Source organism: Amyelois transitella, chromosome 21, assembly GCF_032362555.1.
Source record: "Amyelois transitella isolate CPQ chromosome 21, ilAmyTran1.1, whole genome shotgun sequence".
Lineage (NCBI taxonomy): Eukaryota > Metazoa > Arthropoda > Insecta > Lepidoptera > Pyralidae > Amyelois > Amyelois transitella.
In genome coordinates this window covers 2635023-2656455 of record NC_083524.1, presented here as the reverse complement: position 1 = coordinate 2656455, position 21433 = coordinate 2635023, and the positions used below count along the sequence as shown (strand labels likewise).

The 21433-nt window shown below is 36.3% G+C and overlaps 1 protein-coding gene across 1 annotated transcript; it reads left to right on the top strand.

Annotated features, from left to right (window-relative positions):
- The first annotated feature begins 4954 nt into the window (after positions 1-4954).
- Positions 4955-21047, top strand: LOC106136650 (tryptophan 2,3-dioxygenase). The gene is made up of 10 exons (XM_013337271.2): positions 4955-5092; positions 7462-7628; positions 8551-8684; positions 12402-12524; positions 13057-13148; positions 14458-14602; positions 15557-15678; positions 16171-16298; positions 18008-18101; positions 19401-21047. The coding sequence occupies exons 1-10, from the start codon at positions 5076-5078 to the stop codon at positions 19573-19575; spliced, it is 1197 nt and encodes a 398-aa protein (XP_013192725.1). The 5' UTR covers positions 4955-5075; the 3' UTR covers positions 19576-21047.
- The last annotated feature ends 386 nt before the right edge of the window (positions 21048-21433 follow it).

The window sequence follows — 21433 nt, the reverse complement described above, 5'->3', positions numbered from 1 at the left end:
ATGGATGGCGAAAGCAATTTATGCTTTAAAAATGTATTTATTTAGACAACAGATAAAAATTACAAAAAAAGAAATCAAAGGTTTAAGAGATGTTTGCATTTTTGTTGTCCTAATTTACGCAAAATACTGGTACCAAGCACCTTGCGCGAGGTCAGCTCCAAAGAATGATTTACAGCTTTTGAAGGACTTGGTGGCTTACGAGAAGGTTAACAAATCACTGGCACAGGTTGCACTGAAAAAAATGACAGGACATCTTTGGTACTTGTCTGAGGAGCTCGTTGCCTTGGCATTTTTCGACGACAATGTTACAGCGGAAACAAAAGCAAAGATGGTCAGTGCTCTCGAAATTCAAGGGTCAGAAGATCCACCTAAAAGAGTGACCCTTGATCGTGACCTTATCCTCAACAAAAACTTAGAAGATTTTGTTACAAACAATACATTCACTTTTTTCAAAACAATTGGAGTGCCGTGCGATTTTTTGAAAAAAGATGTGAATTCTTGGAATTATGACAATGATTACACCAAATGTAAAGAATATGTACAATGTTTGAAAGTTGTGAATGATTTAGCGGAAAGAGGAGTAGCTCTCATGGAGGAATATAATCGTCTTCATACCACCAATGAGGAGCAGAAACAATATTTGCTTTTGGCGGTCAAAGATTATAGGAAAAGATTTCCTAACACAAATAAGTCCACTTTGATATCTTAATTTGATTTCTAAACATCTTTAATACGTTATTTTTAAAATAATTCATATTAAAATATTGATTTAACATCACACTTTAAAAGCTTCTCTCATTTTTTAAATAATAATGCTCTAATAAAAATTATTTCATGTCAAACATGATTTTTTATTTTTCTCTATATTTCAAAAGGCGGTAGCGACCCCTAAAACCTATTTAAAAAATCTGAAAAAAATCCCCCGTAAGTTTTTAGTGTTATGGTAACTATCGAAAAGGTGCCCGGTTACAATAATTAAAAAAAAAATTTTTTCGAACAATTTTGAAGCACCCTACTGGATAGGTTAGGTTAGGTTACTTACAACAACTCCTCCTACTTACCTAACTTAGTACAAATATAAAGATCCAAGTAAAAACTTAGGTACGTACTAACTTTTTCATATCTTTGCGTAAGTACTTAATAAAAACTATTATTGTGAACAAGGATTTAAACAAAAGAGTTTGGTAATTTCGCTATGGTCAGTTTCGTGGATAAAGACATATTAAACCACAATATATCGCCCAAGCGTTAGTCCCGGCTGTGTCTTCACCTATGGTATCACGAGCTCCGTGACGCATGTGACCACGATACTTACACGATACTTCATACTTTGTATGTATTTTATGTATCTTGTATGTATTTATGCATTTTTTTTTTTGTAATGTCTGTATTTTGTACATACATGAGCACTTTATCGCACCACCAACTTAAAGTTGATCAGCTGGTAGACTAGTAGAGAATGCCAAACGACATTAAGTCCTCCATTTGTACATAGATTTTTGTAGAGATAGATTTTTGTGCAATAAAGTTTTTAATAAATAAATACTTGATTCCACCTTAGGAAGCTTTGCAGGGGAATCTAAGCCTTAAAAGATTATGGTATGGCGAATCTGCAGATTGGGTAAGCAATCAAACTAATATACATAACTCAGAAAACAGTCATTGGTACATCGCCGCGGTAGGATTTGAACCTGCATCCTTATGCTACCTAAGCGCTTTTTTATTCGGGCACAATATCCGTTTGACCTCCCACCCTCGACTGCATACTGGTAGACTTCTTTTGGGCTACCCAGGATTCATCATTGTTTTTATGTTAGCTCGTCGATATAAGATGCTCTTGAATTGAATTGAATAGAATGGAATATACTTAATTGACCTTTTATTTTACCAAAACGTCACTAACTTCTAAGCAACAATGAGTTACGTAGGTACGGTAGATATACTACGTTCGTCTTGGCCTTCCCCTCGCATGTCATGTCATGGAATGTGCAAAGTTCATGAAAGCACTTACATACCGTTCCCATTTCACATTTTGCACATTCTCATCGCCATTTTGGTTCAAATTACATATATCTATACTAATATTATATTGTTTGTTTGTTTGAACGCGCTAATCTCAGGAACTACTGGTTCGAATAGAAATTTTTTTTTTGCGTTGAATAGACCATTTATCGAGGAAGGCTTTATGCTATATAGTATCACGCTGCAACTAGAAAGAGCAAAGAAATAATGGAATATGTGAAAAAAAACTGAGAAAATTATTCATCTTTGAGGGTCTCAATGATGCCTAAAATAACTATTTCACGCGGACGAAGTCGCGGGCACAGCTAGTTGATATTACCTATGGTACTCACCACCGTGTCAGAACCATATAGTTAAAATACTTTAAATTTTACTAAAATACACGTACCTTATCAATTTTGACGCACTATACATGACTCTAATGACTTTCCAACAGTTTTTCGTTAGACATCGGCTATATCAAGTAATGATACTCCAAACATTAAATTTTTATAAAAAAATCACCAAATAAGTAGTACAAGCAAACTGTCAAAATATGACATTATCTCAGCTTTTTTTTAATACGAGATATAATACACATTTCTAATGTCATGATTTAAAAATAAATAGAGCAAGTAGGCTTGGAAACATTTTATAGAAACAATTTATAAGTAGGTACATTGACCACGCCATCTCTTTCCCATGGATTTCGTAAAAGGCGACTTAAGGATAGGCTTATAAACTTAGGATTCTTTTTTGAGGCGATGGCGTAGCAACCTGGCACTATTTGAATCGAAATTCTATCAATGAGCCCTACAGCTGAACGTGGCCTATCAGTCTTTTATGACTGTCGGCTCTGTTTACACTAAAAGGGATGTAGACGTGATTGTATGTAAGTATGTTACACAAAATTAACATTTTTACCTTTAAGGCTCACACCAAGGCTCAATAAAGTTTTAATAAGTAAATAAATGAATAAAATCACATATCCCTTAGATACGGGGTAAACAGAGCCAAAAGGTTGGTCAGGTTAATGAGACTGTAAGGACACGTTCAGCTGTATTAAATGGTACATTTAAGATTCAAATGGTGGCAGGTTGCTAGCCAATATCGCATAATAGAATAAAGAATTATCTCTAGTTAATTAGCCCTTCCCTTGATTGACTTTTACAATGTGCACGGGAAGAGAACCAGCAGGCACTCTCTTTGATTTTTTTTCATTGCTACAATACCAGCATGAACGCTTACACTAGATTGATTTGCACCAATTCCCTAAGTCGCTATTCACGTCATCCCTGGGAAAGATATAGAGTATCTTTTCGTATTATCAAGTGGCGGGAACCACGCGGTACTGTAATTCTGAAGATGTGGGACACCTGATGCAGCGTCATGATAGTTCAGCTGAACTATAGGAAATACATACATACACAATACACAAATAACACATCAATAAAAAGCAGTCAATCACGCGAACGAAGTCGTCGGCATAAACTAGCATTATATACTTACTTATTTAGGTACCTTCCGTCAGACTTACTCGCTTACAATGTAATCCAATGAGATGTATAAAATCTTGGAAATATGCCGGTAAAAGTGAATCACTTTAAAATTGCATACTTAAACCATTTTCCTGTTATTTTTCCTAGCTAGGTATAACCTCTATATAGACCTATAACTTGGGAAACATCCCGTTGCTAACTTTTTAATCAAAGTTCTAAGCATGTAAGTACCTAAGTGTACTTAATAACGCACATTGTATAGGTAATTTAATTGTAAAAATGTTTACTCAGTAAGTGAAATACCATTGTATTTTTTATGAGAAATAAAGTTCTTTAAACATAACTTGCTTTTATAACAGTTATTTACTGTTAAATTATAGTCAGAACCAGAAATTCTGGACATTCAATTAGGTCTTCACTCGGTTCCATAAAATTGGTAAAAAATATCCTACACAACGGATTCTGATTCAGTTTTTTTTTTTAATAGATTTAATAGATTCAAGAGAAAAGTTTATAAGTTTTAAACATTTCTTGCCGGGTCGTTAGTAAGTAAATAAAAAATCCTAATGTTTATTGAGAACAGTTTAAAAAAAATGTTTTTTGTTAATTCATAGGAAAAACACACTTATTAACATAACTGACCATAAACAAGCATTTGCGACGCGCAATTATGCTGCCGTGGAGCAGAAACTGATTCTCTGTAATTTATATTGCATCATCATGTCTGAGGCAATAAAATTGAGAGTTACGGGAACCATGCTAAAAATATTATACATACACATAATCACGTCTATATCAATTGCGGGATGGACAGAACGGACAGCCTTAAAAAAAATTTATAGGCCACGTTCAGCTATGATAAAATTGAGATTCAAATAGTAAAAGATGAATCAAAAGTTTACTAGCCTATAAAAATACTATAATACAATATAAAGAAATTTGTGTGTTTGTTTGTAACGAATTAACTTAGAAACTACTGAATAGTTTTAATAATACATATTTGGCACAGGACAGACAAAATCTTCTATATATCTATAGGCAGGCTACGTTTGTTTATAATTTAATGCGAATGCGATCTTGAAATTTATTTTTTGGGTGTAAAAACACCAAGGCAAAAATAAATGTCGAAATCTCAATAACATTTCTTATATCTATGATAAAAAGCGTCTTCTACAGCTTGTGGGCAAATGCACTGGCCTATCATCTGACAAATCCACTAAGGGCTGTCAAACTATTAGCCAGAAACTTAAGTAAAAAAAGTATTTTATTCCGTATGCAGGTACCCTGAATGAGGTATCACATTACAACGATCATTTTCGCGCTTAGAAAGCATAGTTTTTCGCACTACTTCCTCCACTGTACGGCTGTTTATATCGGAATCAATATCTCATAGTTTTGAATTTCAAGTCTTCGTGTTATCAAGCAAGGGGTGACGAAACCTACACCGGCTACAAGCAAGCGTAGTCTGTGCTAGTCAGTATCAAATAACAGCGCGCCGGGTGTGTGCGCGCGTTCTGAATTCGATTTTTAAAAGTTTATTTATTTTTTAAGTGGTTAGCTAGGGAAATACGAAAAATGGCCTGTCCTATGAGGTAAGTTAATTCTTTTTTTTATTTTTAAGGTATACGTACATATGCATTATGCTTTCCTATTAGGTACGGTTAATCTACACAAGCGGTTATTTTCGCATGTGCTTAAGACCTAAGTAGTTAAATTAGCTAAACGTACTTATTGGTTGTCTGATAAATTATAAAATCTTGTTGGTACAATTAAACATTTTTTTATTTTGTTCTAAATGTGTAGGTCTACCTTTTATGTATTTTTTTTTCTAAAATATGTATTTGTATTTACGCACATGGGCACATGTAGGTACCTACGTAAAAGCAAACAACACACACGTGGTAGGTAGTATTTATATATAAAATTGCAATTTAATAACGTTGATTTAGTGTCTTTAAAGATGCAAATAAAATTATGTTGGTATGCATATAACTATAACTTCATAAAGCTAAAAAATAAATAAATGAATTATACTAACAAGAGGAAAGTACCTACCTATGAGGAAGCACTTTTTATTTGTTTTAGGTATTTTACAGATTTAGTTCAATTTTAAGTTATTTCTTTTTTATACTTACTACAATCAAAATAATATCTACAATTTTATGTTTGAAATATTCGTTATAGACAGAGTTTATACCATAGGTTACCTACCTGCTTACAGTTTAGAACTTATAAATGAGATTATTAAAAAAAAATATTTCTTATTCAGATTTCCATGATCCATATGTAGGTTTTTTAAATTAACTGAAAAATATAAAACTTTCTTACTTTTAACTGAAAGCTTTTAAGAATTAATGCGTTATTAGTTTTAAAGCATAAGTATATGTATGGCATTATTTTTCTTAGAAGATATTTCGCAGGTGCTTTATTTGGATAAATCTACTCTTACATATTGTAACTGTAAACAAACATACATTAAAAAAAAACTTAAAAATTAATACTTAAAAACTGGCAGGTTGATGACATGACGTACCCAAATTACAATAAAGCATACGAAAATTTAGGGTTCAATTCAATAATTAATTTAACGACCGTTGAAATAGAATTTCTAACTCCATAGGGTCAACCTTCAATGATGATGTAAGAGGCTAAAAGGTCAATATACGTGCCCTGCACTATACATAGTACCTTTATTAGATACATGCATACATAAAATCACGTCTCTTTCCCGGAGGGGTAGGCAGAGACTACATCTTTCCACTTGCCACGATCTCTCATGCAAGCTTGGCGGTTTCGGGTACATTAGAAACATGAGGTTATATAATAAGTTACATCGTAAGAATGTTATAGATTGTGGTAATAAAATTTGTAAATTTCGTGAAACAACCAAGGTACCAAAACACTAAACATGGGAACATGAAATTTTACTTTAATTTGATTTTTGATTGGGCGATGGGCTAGCAACCTGTCACTGTTTGAATCTTAATTCTATCATTAAGCCAAACAGCTGAACGTGGTATCAGTCTCTTCAAGACTGTTGGCTCTGTCTACCCCGCAAGGGATATAGACGTGACTATATGAATGAATGAACTTGATTTTGAAATTTTTATAATTTTGGAGTAGATAAATTTAAAAAAATACTGTGTATTACATCAATTCAAGGATGCAATTTTATGATAATAACCTGAATTAATTTTTTGTAAGTAACTCTGTACAATTTAATAACAAGACTTTTATTTTTTAAATACCACGATAACTAAATAAAAACTTAACAAAAAATATCACGCAGAACAATAATTTCAGCAAATCAGTGTTAATCATAAACAATTGAAATCCATCAATAGACAAGGCCGAACTATACAGAACCATTGACCGCGAGAGGCGGCCATATTTTTTTTTGTCACCGGACCAGTAATTCTTGTTGATTGAAACGGTAAATGAATTATTTATATCGGTATATTGAGATCAAATAGGTAGCTCTTTATAAACCAGAGAGCAAGGAAGGCTACGTTGGCGTTTTTGCATTTCTTTCATCAGAAAAAAGTACAACCGAGGGAACTTTATCTTGGATTCGAGATAACGTGAAATTGGGATCTCGACATGGCGGGGTTTCATACGCTAAGATGAATAATTTAAAATTTTGACGGCCTCTGTGGCGCAGCGGTAGTACCTACGTTTGTCTGTGACACCGGAGGTCCCGGGTTCAAATCCCGGCCAGGGCATGATGAGAAAAGAACTTTTTCTGATTTGCCTGGGTCTTGGATGTTTATCTATAAGTATTTATTATAAAATATAGTATCGTTGAGTTAGCATCTCGTAACACAAGTCTCGAACTTACTCCGAGGCTAACTCAATCTGTATAATATGTCCCGTACCTATCTATATATTTATTTATTTATTAATATACATTGATTTAACCAAATCAACATCTCAATTAAAAAAAAAACTATTACACCCCCAGGTCAATGGAAGATTCAGGCCAGGATGGCAGCCACCTGGGCAACGAGGCCGGGATGCTGTATGGGGAGTACCTCATGCTGGACAAGCTGCTCAGCGCCCAGAGGATGCTCAGCGCCGAGTCTTCCAGGCCGGTCCATGACGAGCACCTATTCATAGTCACTCATCAAGGTAAAATCCCCTGCAAAGGTTGCCGAGATCAGACGGAAAACGCTTCGTTTAAAAACCTGACTTATCCAATTCAAGGTCATGGTCAAGAGACGTGGCGCTTCTCTCCGAGAGATGAGAACACTTCCAGCATCTATACATACATATAATCACGTCTATATCCCTTGCGGGGTAGACAGAGCCAACAGTCTGAAAAAAACTGTTAGGCCACGTTCAGCTATTTGGCTTAATGATAGAATTGCGATTCAAATAGTGACAGGTGGTTAGCCCATCGCCAAAAAGAAGAATTCCAAGTTTATAAGCTTACCCCTTAGTCGCCTAACGACATCCATGGGAGAGAGATGGAGTGGTCCTATTCTTTTTCTATTGGTGCCGGGAACCACACGGCGCTAGCATCTTCTTCTTTGTATTCCTTATTGGAGGTTACAAAGACAGCATCATGTCATGGAAATTAAAATCTTCGGCGCCGCTGCTCGGAAGTGCGAGGTGGTACTCCAGCCGAACCGGTCGAGGAGGTTAAGAATACCACGAGTGACGCCTAGCATTGATAGATACATAAAAACACGCCTCTTTCATGGAGCCATAGCCGTGTGGTTCCCGGCACGAATAGAAAAAAGAATAGGACCACTCCATCTCTTTCCCATGGATGTCGTAAAAGGCGACTAATGGGTAGGCTTATAAACTTGGGATTCTTCTTTTAGGCGATGGGCTAGCAACCTGTCACTATTTGAATCTCAATTCCATCTTAAAGCCAAACAGTTGAACGTGGCCTATTAGTCTTTACAAGACTGTTGGCTCTGTCTACCCCGCAAGGATTATAGACGTGATTATATGTATGTCTTTCATGGAGGGATAGGCAGAGACCACATCTTTACTCTTGCCACGAACCCTCGTTCTCTCATCTCTATTGTTTCTCTAATTCCAGCATACGAGCTCTGGTTCAAACAGATCATATACGAGGTAGACTCTGTCAGGTCGTTACTGGATGTGGAAGGGTTGGACGAGAGTCACACAATGGAGATCTTGAAGAGACTTAACAGAGTGGTTTTAATTCTTAAGGTAGATATAATATACTTAAACTATTTTATGTTTTGATGTTTACCAATTTATTTTCGCATAAATCTTATCGATTAACTAACACATAGTATATATGTATAATACAACATTATTTGGACTTTCCTACCTAATTTCGAACGGATATTATAACATTTACGTTGGCGTCAAAATTCAAACCAAAAATTGATCTAAGTAGGTAATATAAATATTTTATGATCCGTCGAATATTTAACCAATTTGTAAAGGAGTAGGTACTTACTGAAAAGAACATTTCGAATATACCTACTTACTCTTTTTCATTTCAGCATAAACATTCATTCTTACTTGTGTACTTCTTTATGTATTGTTGAAATTTCTACTTTATACAAAGTTAAGAGGCCATAGGGTTAATTTATTTATTTAAAACTTTATTGCACAAAACATAAATATACAAAAGGCGGACTTAATGCCGTTTGGCTTTCTCTACCAGTCAACCAGCTGTTACCAGGTTTATCTTTATCCTAGCAAAAAAAAATACTCTTTCTAAAATAAGTACGAGAGCGAACCCACTAGTACCTACTAGGTATATTTTATTATAGATCCTTTAACAGGATAAATAATTTATACCTACATATTAGCAGCAATGAGATCTATTTTCGTCCTACTTATATGATTTATGAGAACATGTGAGCGATAAATGGTTTATCTTCTTAAGAACATACATACATACATATGGTCACGTCTATATCCCTTGCGGGGTAGACAGAGCCAACAGTCTTGAAAAGACTGAATGGCCACGTTCAGCTATTTGGCTTAATGATAGAACCAAGATTCAAATAGTGACAGGTTGCTAGCCCATCGCCTAAAAGAGGAATCCTAAGTTTATAAGCCTTCTTAAGAATGTTGTCACTTAAGTATATTTTATCCCTTCTTCATTTACTTAGTCCCCAAGGTGACATATTTCAAATTACTTATGAGGCCTTTGTCAAAGAAAGTGCTTTCCTTGACCTAAAGACCAAAAAAAAGTAAATCCTTACCAAGTAGGTAACCTTAAGACTTGTAAAAGCTTTGTAAAATTTGTATCTTCTTAATCTATACTAATATTATAAAGCTGAACAGTTTGTTTGTTTGTTTGAACGCGCTAATCTCAGAAACTACTGGTTTGATATGAAAAATTATTTTTGCGTTGAATAGACCATTTATCGAGGAAAGCTTTAGGCTATATAACATCACGCTGCAACTATAAGGAGCAAAGAAATAATGGAAAATGTGAAAAACAAACGTGGAAAATTATTCATCCTTGAGGACTTCAATGTTGCCCCAAAATAACTATTCCACGCGGACGAAGTCTCGGGCACAGCTAGTGTTTATTAAAAGTTATGTCACCAGTTTTATATATAAGTTGGTAAGGTTGCACAATCACATACATAATTACCTCACTCGAAAGAGGCCTCTGACCCCGATCCTGGTTAAGAAAAGTCAGCAATTGTTAATTTTTACACGAAACAACTCTCATTTCACCTAACATATTGGATCACGGCTATCCAGTTGCCTAAATACTTATTCAGGTTTCCTTACAAAGTATTCCTTCAGCGTGAACATCGGTTAACAATAAAACTAATGTACATATTGTACACATTATGTACATATAATAACCGCAGCTCCTGCCGCGTTAAATTTAAGTTCCCTTTTTTCCCATTACCGTGAAATATACTAGATATCTGCATATGTTACTCCTGAAGGTTTAATCAATCGCTGGGCTAAATTACGTCAAATTCGGTCAATCAGTTCTTGAGTTTATTATGTACACAACTTAAAACTGAGTCATTAGTGCATAATCGTGGTAGAAAAATGAACCTGGGCCTCCCTGGTTCGGGAACGTTAACCGTTCGACCGCCCACGCGTTTAAAACTTCAGAATAAACATTTATTACTGGAAATTTACACGGAAGCGAAGCCTCAGGCCTTCAAATCCTAGTAACAAATAGTAGGCTGTCATGCACATTTTATTGGTTAACATTAACTTTGTTTTTAACCGGAATTATCGCCCTTATCAATGACGTTTTCTTCTCATAAACACGCGTTCTGATATCATTATCAAATAATTTATCGACGTAATTCTGTGGACGTAATATTCTCATAATATTTTCGAGTCAAAAAAAAAACAATAGGCTCTTTTGAAGATAATGTAGCAACATTTGATAAGGTAAATTTACACTTAAGAATCGGACCACTCCAGGATGGAGTTGTCCTGTCTATCCCGTTTGGGACAAAGATGCCTATGATTGCGTGTGGTCTTAGTTATACTTAACGTACCGGCCTAAGTTTTGTCATGACTGCGAATTTGGCGGTCCAAGTTCGAGTCCCAACAAAAACAAGATATTATTTTTTATTAACAATATTTTTTTTTGTGTTGTTTGTGTATTTTATTTAAAAAAACTGAAAATCAAAATACTGCATATAATAAAACGGTAAAAATATTTTGTCTGTACATTTAATATTTTTACTGAAACGGATAGAAAATTTTTTTTTTACATTTTTGTCTGTCTGTATGATTAAGATTCAACTCGAACTTTACGCGGACGAAGTCGCGGGCAACAGCTAGTTTGTATATAAAACCACATTTTGGACCACAACCTCTTTAACAAGAAAACCAGTCGCTTCCACATAAACAGTCGTAATCTAACATTTGACCTGACATTATCAGTGTCCGAACTAAGGTACTTACTTCATCGTTTTATTGTTTCCAATTTGTATAGTAACATTAAAGCTTGTATAGCAAGACTAGGTGTGCCCGCGACTTCGTCCGCGTGGTATAGTTATTTTGGGCATCATTGAAGCCCTCAAGGATTAATAATTTTCCCCGTTTTTTTTTACATATTCCATTATTTCTTTGCTCCTTATTGCAGCGTGATGTTATACAGCCTAAAGCCTTCCTCGATAAATCTATTTAATGCAAAAAGTGTTTTTTAAATTAAAACCAGTAGTTCCTGAGATTAGCGCGTTCAAACAAACAAACTCTTCAGCTTTATAATATTAGTATAGATATGAAATTTAAGGTTGATATGAAAGTGATCGGTAACTGATGATCTTAATAAACTCGTTATACTTAGATCATGAGGCGGTTTGAGATAACTTATGATAAACTTGAACATCCACTTAATTTCTCAGCTTAACCCAGAGGTTGACTGTTAGATAATGCATTTAGCATTAAGTCCGCTCATTGTATCAACATTGTTTTTACAATAAAGTTTAAATAAAAATAAATTAAAAACTGTGTAGTAGTTTTCCGAAAAAAACGTCTCTTATTTCATACAGCGTATATATATATACATACATACATAAAATCACGCCTCTTTCCCGGAGGGGTAGGCAGAGACTACCTCTTTCCACTTGCCACGATCTCTGCATACTTCCTTCGCTTCATCCACATTCATAACTCTCTTTATGCAAGCTCGGCTTGTTATAGGTATATACTTAGTTAATATAAAACTATAATCCGAAGCAGTTAAATCTTGCGGGTAGTCCCCGGCATTTTAAAATGAAAGCCTTTTACCTGGATGTCGTAAAATGAAACAAATAAGCACTCCTGTGTTTGGATGTTTATCCAAACCGGGATTCAAACCCGGGACATAGTTTACCACAGACAAGGGTACAACCGCTGCGCCACAGAGGCAGATGATTTATAACTAAGCGGTTTAGGTTATTTCTTTCCAAACTTAACTTTAAACTTGATTTACAGCTGCTGGTGGACCAAGTGATGATCTTGGAGACCATGACTCCACTAGATTTCATGGACTTCCGAAACTACCTCCGACCTGCCTCCGGGTTTCAGAGCCTACAGTTTCGTCTCTTGGAAAATAAGGTATTAATTTATACTATAATTATCATTCTTACACTATAATTACAGGCCAGAATAATGAGAAATAGACTATAAACCTTTAATTTGGTAACTGATTATAATCAGTATATTAGAGTTCTACTTTACTATACTACTACTTCTATTTACTATAGTAAGTGACGCTTGAATTCACTGAGCGAAAAAAGGATCGAACTCCACGGCTATTCGACTAAGTTTGCGCAGCGCAGCAGCAGTAAGCTTTTATGCTTGAAATTAAATTGAAAATTCTTTACTTAGGCCCATGTGAATACATGTATGTATGTCGTAAACGGCGACTAATGGATAGGCTTAAAAACTTGACATTCTCCTTTAAGGCGATGGGCTAACAACCCATCACTATTTGAATACCAATTCTATCGTTAAGCCAAGCCAGCCGAACGTTGGCTATCAGTCTTTTCAAGATTGTTAGCTCTTTCTACCTCGTAAGGGATATAGACGTGATTATATGAATGAATGAATTATTCAATGTTACTTACGGTCCCGACTTCATTTCCAGTTGGGACTGAAGCAGGCTTTACGAGTGAAATACAACCAGAATTACCAGACCGTCTTCGGTGACGATCCTGCCGCCATGGACGCATTACACAAGTAAGGGAAAATTATTCATCATCATGTCAAATGTATTTAATCAAAACTACAATATCTATTCTTGTAATAAACAAATTAGTTTTTTTTTGTATGAGATGTCCGTGTTATGCAAATTTAAGAACTGAAATTAATATTAAAGCTATAGAAAATGAAAACTGCAACTAAATTAAACTAAAATTAGACTTGTGTGAATAAAAGATGGCTACCATAGACTCCCTCACACCTAAGATGCTGATAGTCCAGCAAGCATTGCAGTATAACTGATTTATTACATCTCCGATCACACCTTTATCTCGCCTGAAAAGAAACATGCCGTGTGGTTCCCGGCACCAATAGAAAAAAAGAATAGGACCACTCCCATCTCTCTTCCATGGATGTCGTAAAAGGCGACTAAGGGCTAGGCTTACAAACTTGGGATTCTTCTTTTTGGCGATGGGCTGGCAACCTGTCACTATTTGAATCTCAATTCTATCTTAAAGCTAAATAGCGACTAATTGGCTCTGTCTACCCCGCAAGGGATATCGACGTGATAATATGTATGTATGTATGTAGAATAAAAAAAATCGGTTGTCTGTAAAGTCGGTTTACTGACGATAGTTGAACGTGACAACGTCTTAAGAAAATACTGATACGCCACATTCACTTTTCACTGCACTTGATACTCGACCGAAAGATGTAAATGTAGTATAGTATAGCAACTGTCTACGCAGACGCATCGCTCACTCAAGTAGGAGAGAGACGGATGTCGAACGCTGACGAATGCGAAGGCCGATTGTGCCTCTTTGTCGCTCGTTCCGCGCTCTCGCTTGCACTTCAAGCCTTGCATGGAACGCCTCAGAGCGAGGTAACGCCGCATGAGTCATGTTTTTTCGTGCGTGCAGCCGGCTCAATCGAATTATAAGACGTTGTCACGTCAAAAACCACAGTTAATTTTTCAGAAAATAAAACACTAAATATTAACGTTACATTACTTACTGCATTTGCCGCTTCTTCTACACATGCGCTTTGGAAGCGGTAGTAGTTATAATTAGATTTAAGTTATGTTATGTGACGTCAATAAGTGATACCTTGTATCCAATTTTGAAAATAAATCTATTCTATTCCATTCTATTCATTGGATTACTATGCATACGATGGGCTAGCAAACTGACACTATTTGAATTTCATTTCTATCATTAAGCCATACAGCTAAACGTGTAAGTCTTTTGAAGACTATCCCTTTGTCTGTCTACCCCGCAAGGGATATAGACATGACTATATGTATGTATTTATCTAGATTATTATCAATCCAGTGTCCAACTTCTTACAGATCAGAACAAGAGCCAGCCCTCCTTGCCCTTATAGAGCGGTGGTTAGAACGCACGCCTGGACTTCAAGCTCACGGGTTCAATTTCTGGGGCAAGTTCCAAGCGGCCGTGAACAAAACTATCACGGATGATATTGAAGCTGCTATGGTTTGTATTTTATTAATTCACTTATTCTAACCATGTAAGAATAGATATAAGAGAGAGAGAAAGTTAGATGAAAATCATTGAAGTGGTTTGGTTTAAAGGTTAAGGTGCCGTGTGGTTCCCGGCACCATTACAAAAAAGAATAGGACCACTCCATCTCTTTCCCACGGATGTCGTTAAAGGCGACTAAGAGATAGGCTTATAAATTTGGGATTCCTCTTTTAGGCGATGGGCTAGCAACCTGTCACTATTTGAATCTCAATTCTATCACTAAGCCAAACAGCTGAGCGTGGCCTATCAGTCTTTTCAAGACTGGTGGCTCTGTCTACCCCTAATGGTTGCGGAGTTCAGACGGGAGTTGCTTCGTGTTTTTACACGAAGCGACTCTGACTGACTCCGTCTGACTGACCCACCTGACTCACCCAATCTAGGATCCATGGTTAAATGCATACCCCGGACTCCTCTCGAGAGTGGCGAGGATGCAACCGGGATTAGATACAGGAGGAAGAAGAGTAAATAATGCATGGAAAGGTCACAAAATCTAAATTTAAGGGGACACCGATTAACTGACATCTTAACGTACATATTTCAAAGCCATGTCTTTAAGAAGTCTAGGGGTGCATTAACAGAAGATTTCCCGGAATTATATTAATTACTAGCGACCCGCCCCGGCTTCGCACGGGTGCAAAATTATAAATGTTATTATACATAAAAACCTTCCTCTTGAATCACTCTACCTGTTACAAAAAACCGCAACAAAATCCGTTGCGTCATTTTAAAGATTTAAGCATACAGACAAACAGAATAAAATAGCGACTTTGTTTTATACTATGTAGTGATATAAATCAACAATCCACGCGAAGACCGACATCCGCGCGGACGGAGTCGCGGGGGGAAGCTAGTCAACAATATTTTTTCATAGAACCCCAACTATATATATAAAAATACAAATTTCAGACGGAACCCAACGAGAATGTTCGCCAGCACCGCCTGCAGGACGCTGAGAATCGCCGGGAGATCTACCGCTCCATCTTCGACCCTAAAGTCCATAACGCATTGAGGTCCCGGGGAGAGAGGAGGTACATACATACATATGATCACGTCTATATCCCTAGCGGGGTAGACAGAGCCACCAGTCTTGAAAAGACTGAATGGCCACGTTCAGCTATTTGGCTTAATGATAGAATTTAGATTCAATTAGTGACAGGTTGCTAGCCCATCGCCTAAAAAAGAATCCCAATTTTGTAAGGCTATCCCTTACCTTAGTCACCTTTTACGACATCCATGGGAAAGAGATGGAGTGGTCCTATTCTTTTTTGTATAGGTGCTGGGAACCACACGGCACCTTAAAGAAGAATCCCAAGTTTATAAGCCTATCCCTTAGTCGCCTTAAGCCTATCCCTTAGTCGCCTTTTACGACATCCATGGGAACAATACGGAGTGGTCCTATCCTTTTCTTCAATTGGTACCAGGCACCACACGGCACAAATATATATTAATAAATGGCCTTCTCTGAAGTGCTGGAAACCAGACGGAGATCATAAATATGTCTCTGTACATACACAAACCAGGTTATCGCACAGAGCTCTGCAGGGCGCCATCATGATCACCATCTACCGCGACGAGCCGCGCTTCTCTCAGCCCCACCAGCTGCTGACGCTGCTCATGGACATCGACAGCCTCATCACCAAATGGCGGTGTAAGTGTTCACCCATTTATCTTCATCGTAACCTTTTCCCACTTTCTACGCGGGGTCGGCACAGTATCTAGGTATGTTAGTTTTTTCCAATTACTTCAGCGCACCTTTAGAATTATAGAGACCTTATCCAAAAAAAGCAGTTTTAGGAAAACAGCGAAAACCATGTTAGTTTTTTCCAATTACTTCTCGCACCTTTAGAATTATAGAGAGCTTATCCAAAAAAAGAGAAGAAAAAGAAACCGATCTCAAACCGAACGCACATTGGGTGATGGGAGGGCATGAAAGAGACCGAAATATACGCGTAGCTCCTCTCACGCGAAAATAGGCCTTATAAATTTAATAAAAGTTGGTAGGTATGGTCGTTTTAAGTAATTCTATGACTGAAAGTCAAAATTTTGGATTAGGTCTCTTTAATTCTAAAGGTGCGTTCTGTCAATTGCCATCACACTGGTCACTCCCTTTCTCGTCATACTGTCCTTTACGCCGTCCATCCTATCTCGTAAGTGTTCTCCCATTGTAGTCTAGTATTTCGACATTCATAGACAGAGCGTTGGTGGACGAATCGGTAACGTGTCCCGTTTGAAATGCGTGTGGCGAAAACAGGCACAGGTTCGAATCCCACCAGGACCAGGACCAATGGCTATTTTTAAAGTTAAGTACATTAGTTTGGATACTAACCGATGCTATTGCGGTGTGGGAAAACACTGTGAGGAAAACCTGCACATTCAGAATACCACCTCGCCATGTACTAATGACTATCATTAAAGTTAAGTACATTAGTTTGAATACTAACAGATGCTATTGCGGTGAGGGAAAACACTGTGAGGAAAACCTGCACATTCAGAATACCACCTCGGCCATGTACTAATGACTATTTTTAAAGTTAAGTACATTAGTTTGAATACTAACCGATGCTATTGCGATGAGGGAAAACACTGTGAGGAAACCTGCACATTCAGCAAAAACTGGATTTGAACCATGATCGATCCAATAGGTACGGGTTTATTTATTTAATTTGTTTTAGCTGTATCTTTATTGCGGGTTAGGTTCCCCTGCGGAGGTCAGATGGGAGTTGTTTCGTGTAAAAACCTGACTCACCCAATCCAGGATCCACGGTCTAAGGCATACCCCGGGCTCCTCTCCAGAGTGGTGAGGATGCAACCGGGACTAAAGCTAGGAGGAAGAACATTTCGACCATCATAGTGCTTTAAGTTCCACTTGTAGGTAAGATAATAAGGGATAGGCTTATAAACTTGGGATTCTTCTTTTAAGCGATGGGCTAGCAACCTGTTACTATTTCAACCTCAGTTCTAACATTGAGCCAAACAGTTGATCGTGGCATATCAGTATTTTCAAGACTGTTGGTTCTATCTTCCCCGCAAGGGATACAGACCTGATTTAAATATATGTTTGTATGTAGCTATGATCAAGTCTTCCTCGTCATACATTTTATTTCCATTATGGTCATGACACCACACACAGAGGCCGTTATAATTGATAAAAATACCATTAATATAAAATCACGCCTCTTTCCCGGAGGGGTAGGCAGAGACTACCGTCAAAAGTACGCGAAACCGCCGAGCTTGCATGAAGAGATTCATGAATGTGGATGAAGCGAAGGAAGTATGCAGAGATCGTGGCAAGTGGAAAGAGGTAGTCTCTGCCTTAATAGATTAATACTTAGTGATTTTGAATTACGTTCTTGGCAGATAACCACGTGATCATGGTGCAGCGCATGATAGGATCCCAGCAGCTGGGCACTGGTGGTTCTTCAGGGTACCAGTACCTTCGGTCCACACTCAGGTACTTACTTAGTACTACTCTAACTGCATACCTTAGTCGCCCTTTTCGACATCCATGGAAATGAGACTGTCGTCCTATTCTTTTTATTGGTGCCGGGAACCACACGGCAATAATTTTGTGTAAAATAATTTTATATAAAACAGAATTGAAATGGATCATAATGAATTAACCATACTTTATTTTAGAAAACTTCAATAAAAAGTATATCTAATAAAATTATTTAGATACTTTTATTCCAGTAGGTAATATACCCAGAGAAATGAACTATCCTACCTCTACTGTCAAGTAATATTTTAGCGGTTATCAAAAAGGCTACCGTTAAGAGGTCAAATTGTGACCACGAACTGTATAAGTATTTTTTATCGGTTCATATCGCTCTGTGAGACACGCGAGTGTAATAAAAATAGTGATAAGATATTCGGTATTTCGATGTTAACTTGTTTTGTATCGTCTTTGGTGCTAAAAACCTTTTGTAAACATGTTTTTTTTCTGCAAAGAGTTCCGCTCACTGGAACTAGTTATAGAAATTCAAGTCAGTAACTAATTTGTCAATGGTTTTAAATGACATTTAAAAAGAAAACACAATTATCGTTGCCTAGCAAAAAGAGTTATGAGTGTGAAAAAAGCGGGAGAGGTTTATAATGATCGTAGCAAGCGGAAATCCATAGTCTCTGTCTACCCCAATGGGGAACAGGCGTGATCGTGTGTAATGTATGTAGCAATTTAAATTTGTTTTAGGCAAAAAAAGGTTAAAATTTAGATCTTTCGCTCCTATTGGCTGTTGGTGTATTTCACTCCTGACTTACTTTTACTCTTGAAGATCTAGTTAGTAATCAAAGATTGGCTCAGATTTTTCATAAAATTAAAGGTGAAGTTTTTGAGTTATCAATTTACAAATAAATATCATATCATGAGGCATTCCTTAGTCGCCTTTTACGAAACAGATGGTATGTCATTTTTAATCCTGCAGATAAATTATCACGAAGATAGCGGGGCAACCGCTAAGGGATAAAGACGTGATTATATGTTAGTTTGTTTGTTTGTAATATCTTTATTGCATAGAAATTGACACAGTTACAATAAATCTATTGGAATCTCAATTCTATCACTAAGCCAAATAGCTGAATGTGGCCATTCAGTCTTTTCAAGACTCTTGTCTCTGTCTACCCCGCAAGGGATATAGACGTGACCATATGTATGTATGTTAGAAGAAAATAGTAACTACATAGTTATAAAAGAAACAAATGTATGTATGTATGTATTGTTACTTACTACCATATGCTTTTTATGCCATTCCAGCGACCGCTACAAAGTATTCTTGGACCTGTTCAACCTGTCGACATTCCTGCTGCCTCGCTCCCTGATCCCCCCCCTGGATGACGGCATGAAGAAGAGCCTGAACCTCACGTGGGGGGACAACGTCCAGGAGAACGGGAACGAAGGCGGCGACATTGACAAGTTGGAGATAGCGTGATCTGATAACATCTTGTAGTGATAAAGTCTTGATGAATTAATGTATGCTGTTAGTAGGCACTGGTACCCAATAAAAAAATGTATATTCTTAGTGTCTCATTGAATACTAGTAGGTATTTCTCGACCAAATTATGTTCATGAATCTGATAATAGACTAAGGGATAGGCTTATAAACTTGGTTTTCTTACTATTTGAATCTCAATCCTATCTTAAAGCCAAATAGCTGAACGTGGCCAATCAGTCTTTTCGAGACTGTTGGCTCTGTCTACCCCGCAAGGGATAAAGATGTGACTATATGTATGAATGTATGTATCTGATATTAAGATGTAGAGATTACTTTAAAAATTATGTGTTTTAATAAAAATTAAAAAATTAAGGTATTCTTAAAAAAAATTGCGTATTACTGATGTGATGCCATTTTGTGTGAACTGTAAAGTTTATATTACGACTTATAATTCCTACAGACATACCTACATGAAATAACACATCTTTTCCGGAGATGAAGACAGAGAATTTCTATCTGAATTTTACCTAGGTATCCCAAGTACTATAGCTAATCTAAAAAAAAATAATGGGTGAATTGAGAGGCTCCTCTTTTACTTGAAGTCTGTTAAAAATCGGCTATGGCTAGTGTCTAAAGAGCAGGATATTATCTATGTAGGAACTTTCAACATGCATACTGTAATAAATTAATATATACTAATATTATTAAGCTGAAGAGTTTGTTTGAATGCGCTAATCTCAGGAACGTTTAAAAGTTGAATTGAAAAATTATTTTTGTGTTTTATAGACCATTTATCGAGGAAGGCTTTAGGCTATATAACATCACCCTGCAACTATAAGGAGCAAAGAAATAATGGAAAATGTGAAAAAAACGGGGAATATTATTCATCCTTGAGGGCTTAAATGATGCCCAAAATATTCCACGCCGACGAAGTCGCGGGCATAGTATTTTATAACAAAAACACAGACATCTAATTTTTTAAAGAATTCTGTAAAGGGCTCCTACTTATAATTGGTCTTGAGCAAATTTGAATGACGTGGAAAAGAACAATTTTATGAATATCTTTAATTATAGATAACATTATGATAAATCTCGTCTGAATCTACTCTGCTTATCATAACACAATGTCTAGGTTATCGCAAGACATTTGAATTTTAATTAAAACCTTATAAGCGTAGGTAACCAAAAGCATTTCCAGTTACAAAATTTTCTGTTTTATTATACTTAGTAGGTATATTAATTTCGTAAATTTCCATTCATATACATGAGATGGAGCGTTTTTGTATTACCTATTATATCTGTAACACTTAATCTATTGCTTTTTGTAGGTACCTATAAGGGATTCTTATGCAATATCGAGTAATAATTTATGCCGAAATATTTTAAATGAATTAAAAAGAAAATATCGTTACACAGCAATCTCAATCATATTATGTACTCGTAAATTTATTGGTAGTTAAATATCTACTTCATGATGTTGTATTTTAATTAATAAATGAAAACGTCTTTGAAAGAAAGAAAGAAAAATATTTTATTTGATATCACAAACTTAACTATACTAAGTAACAGATTTCTTTGAATATCTATTACTCTTTAATTATTTCACTTAAACGCCAATCCCACAAAGTAGAAAAGAACAATTTTCCTTTCAAAGTTGTCGAAGGCGACTAAAGGACAAAAGAACTAAGTACCATGTGGATCGAAAGATTCCATGGAAATTTCCAACCGGAATTTTATATAAAATATACTTAATAATTTTGGATATCCGCAGGCAGTTGTTAGAAAAAACTGGTATCATAACATACCTATTTCACGGAAATGTTTTCATAACGCAGTTAATAAGTACATATACAAT

Bases quoted from the DNA above. Each gene is read 5' to 3' on its own strand.
- LOC106136650 (XM_013337271.2), top strand. The intron at 7,629-8,550 runs GTAAAATCCCCT...CTCTAATTCCAG, and splicing joins ATTCATAGTCACTCATCAAG to CATACGAGCTCTGGTTCAAA. The intron at 14,603-15,556 runs GTTTGTATTTTA...TACAAATTTCAG, and splicing joins ATGATATTGAAGCTGCTATG to ACGGAACCCAACGAGAATGT.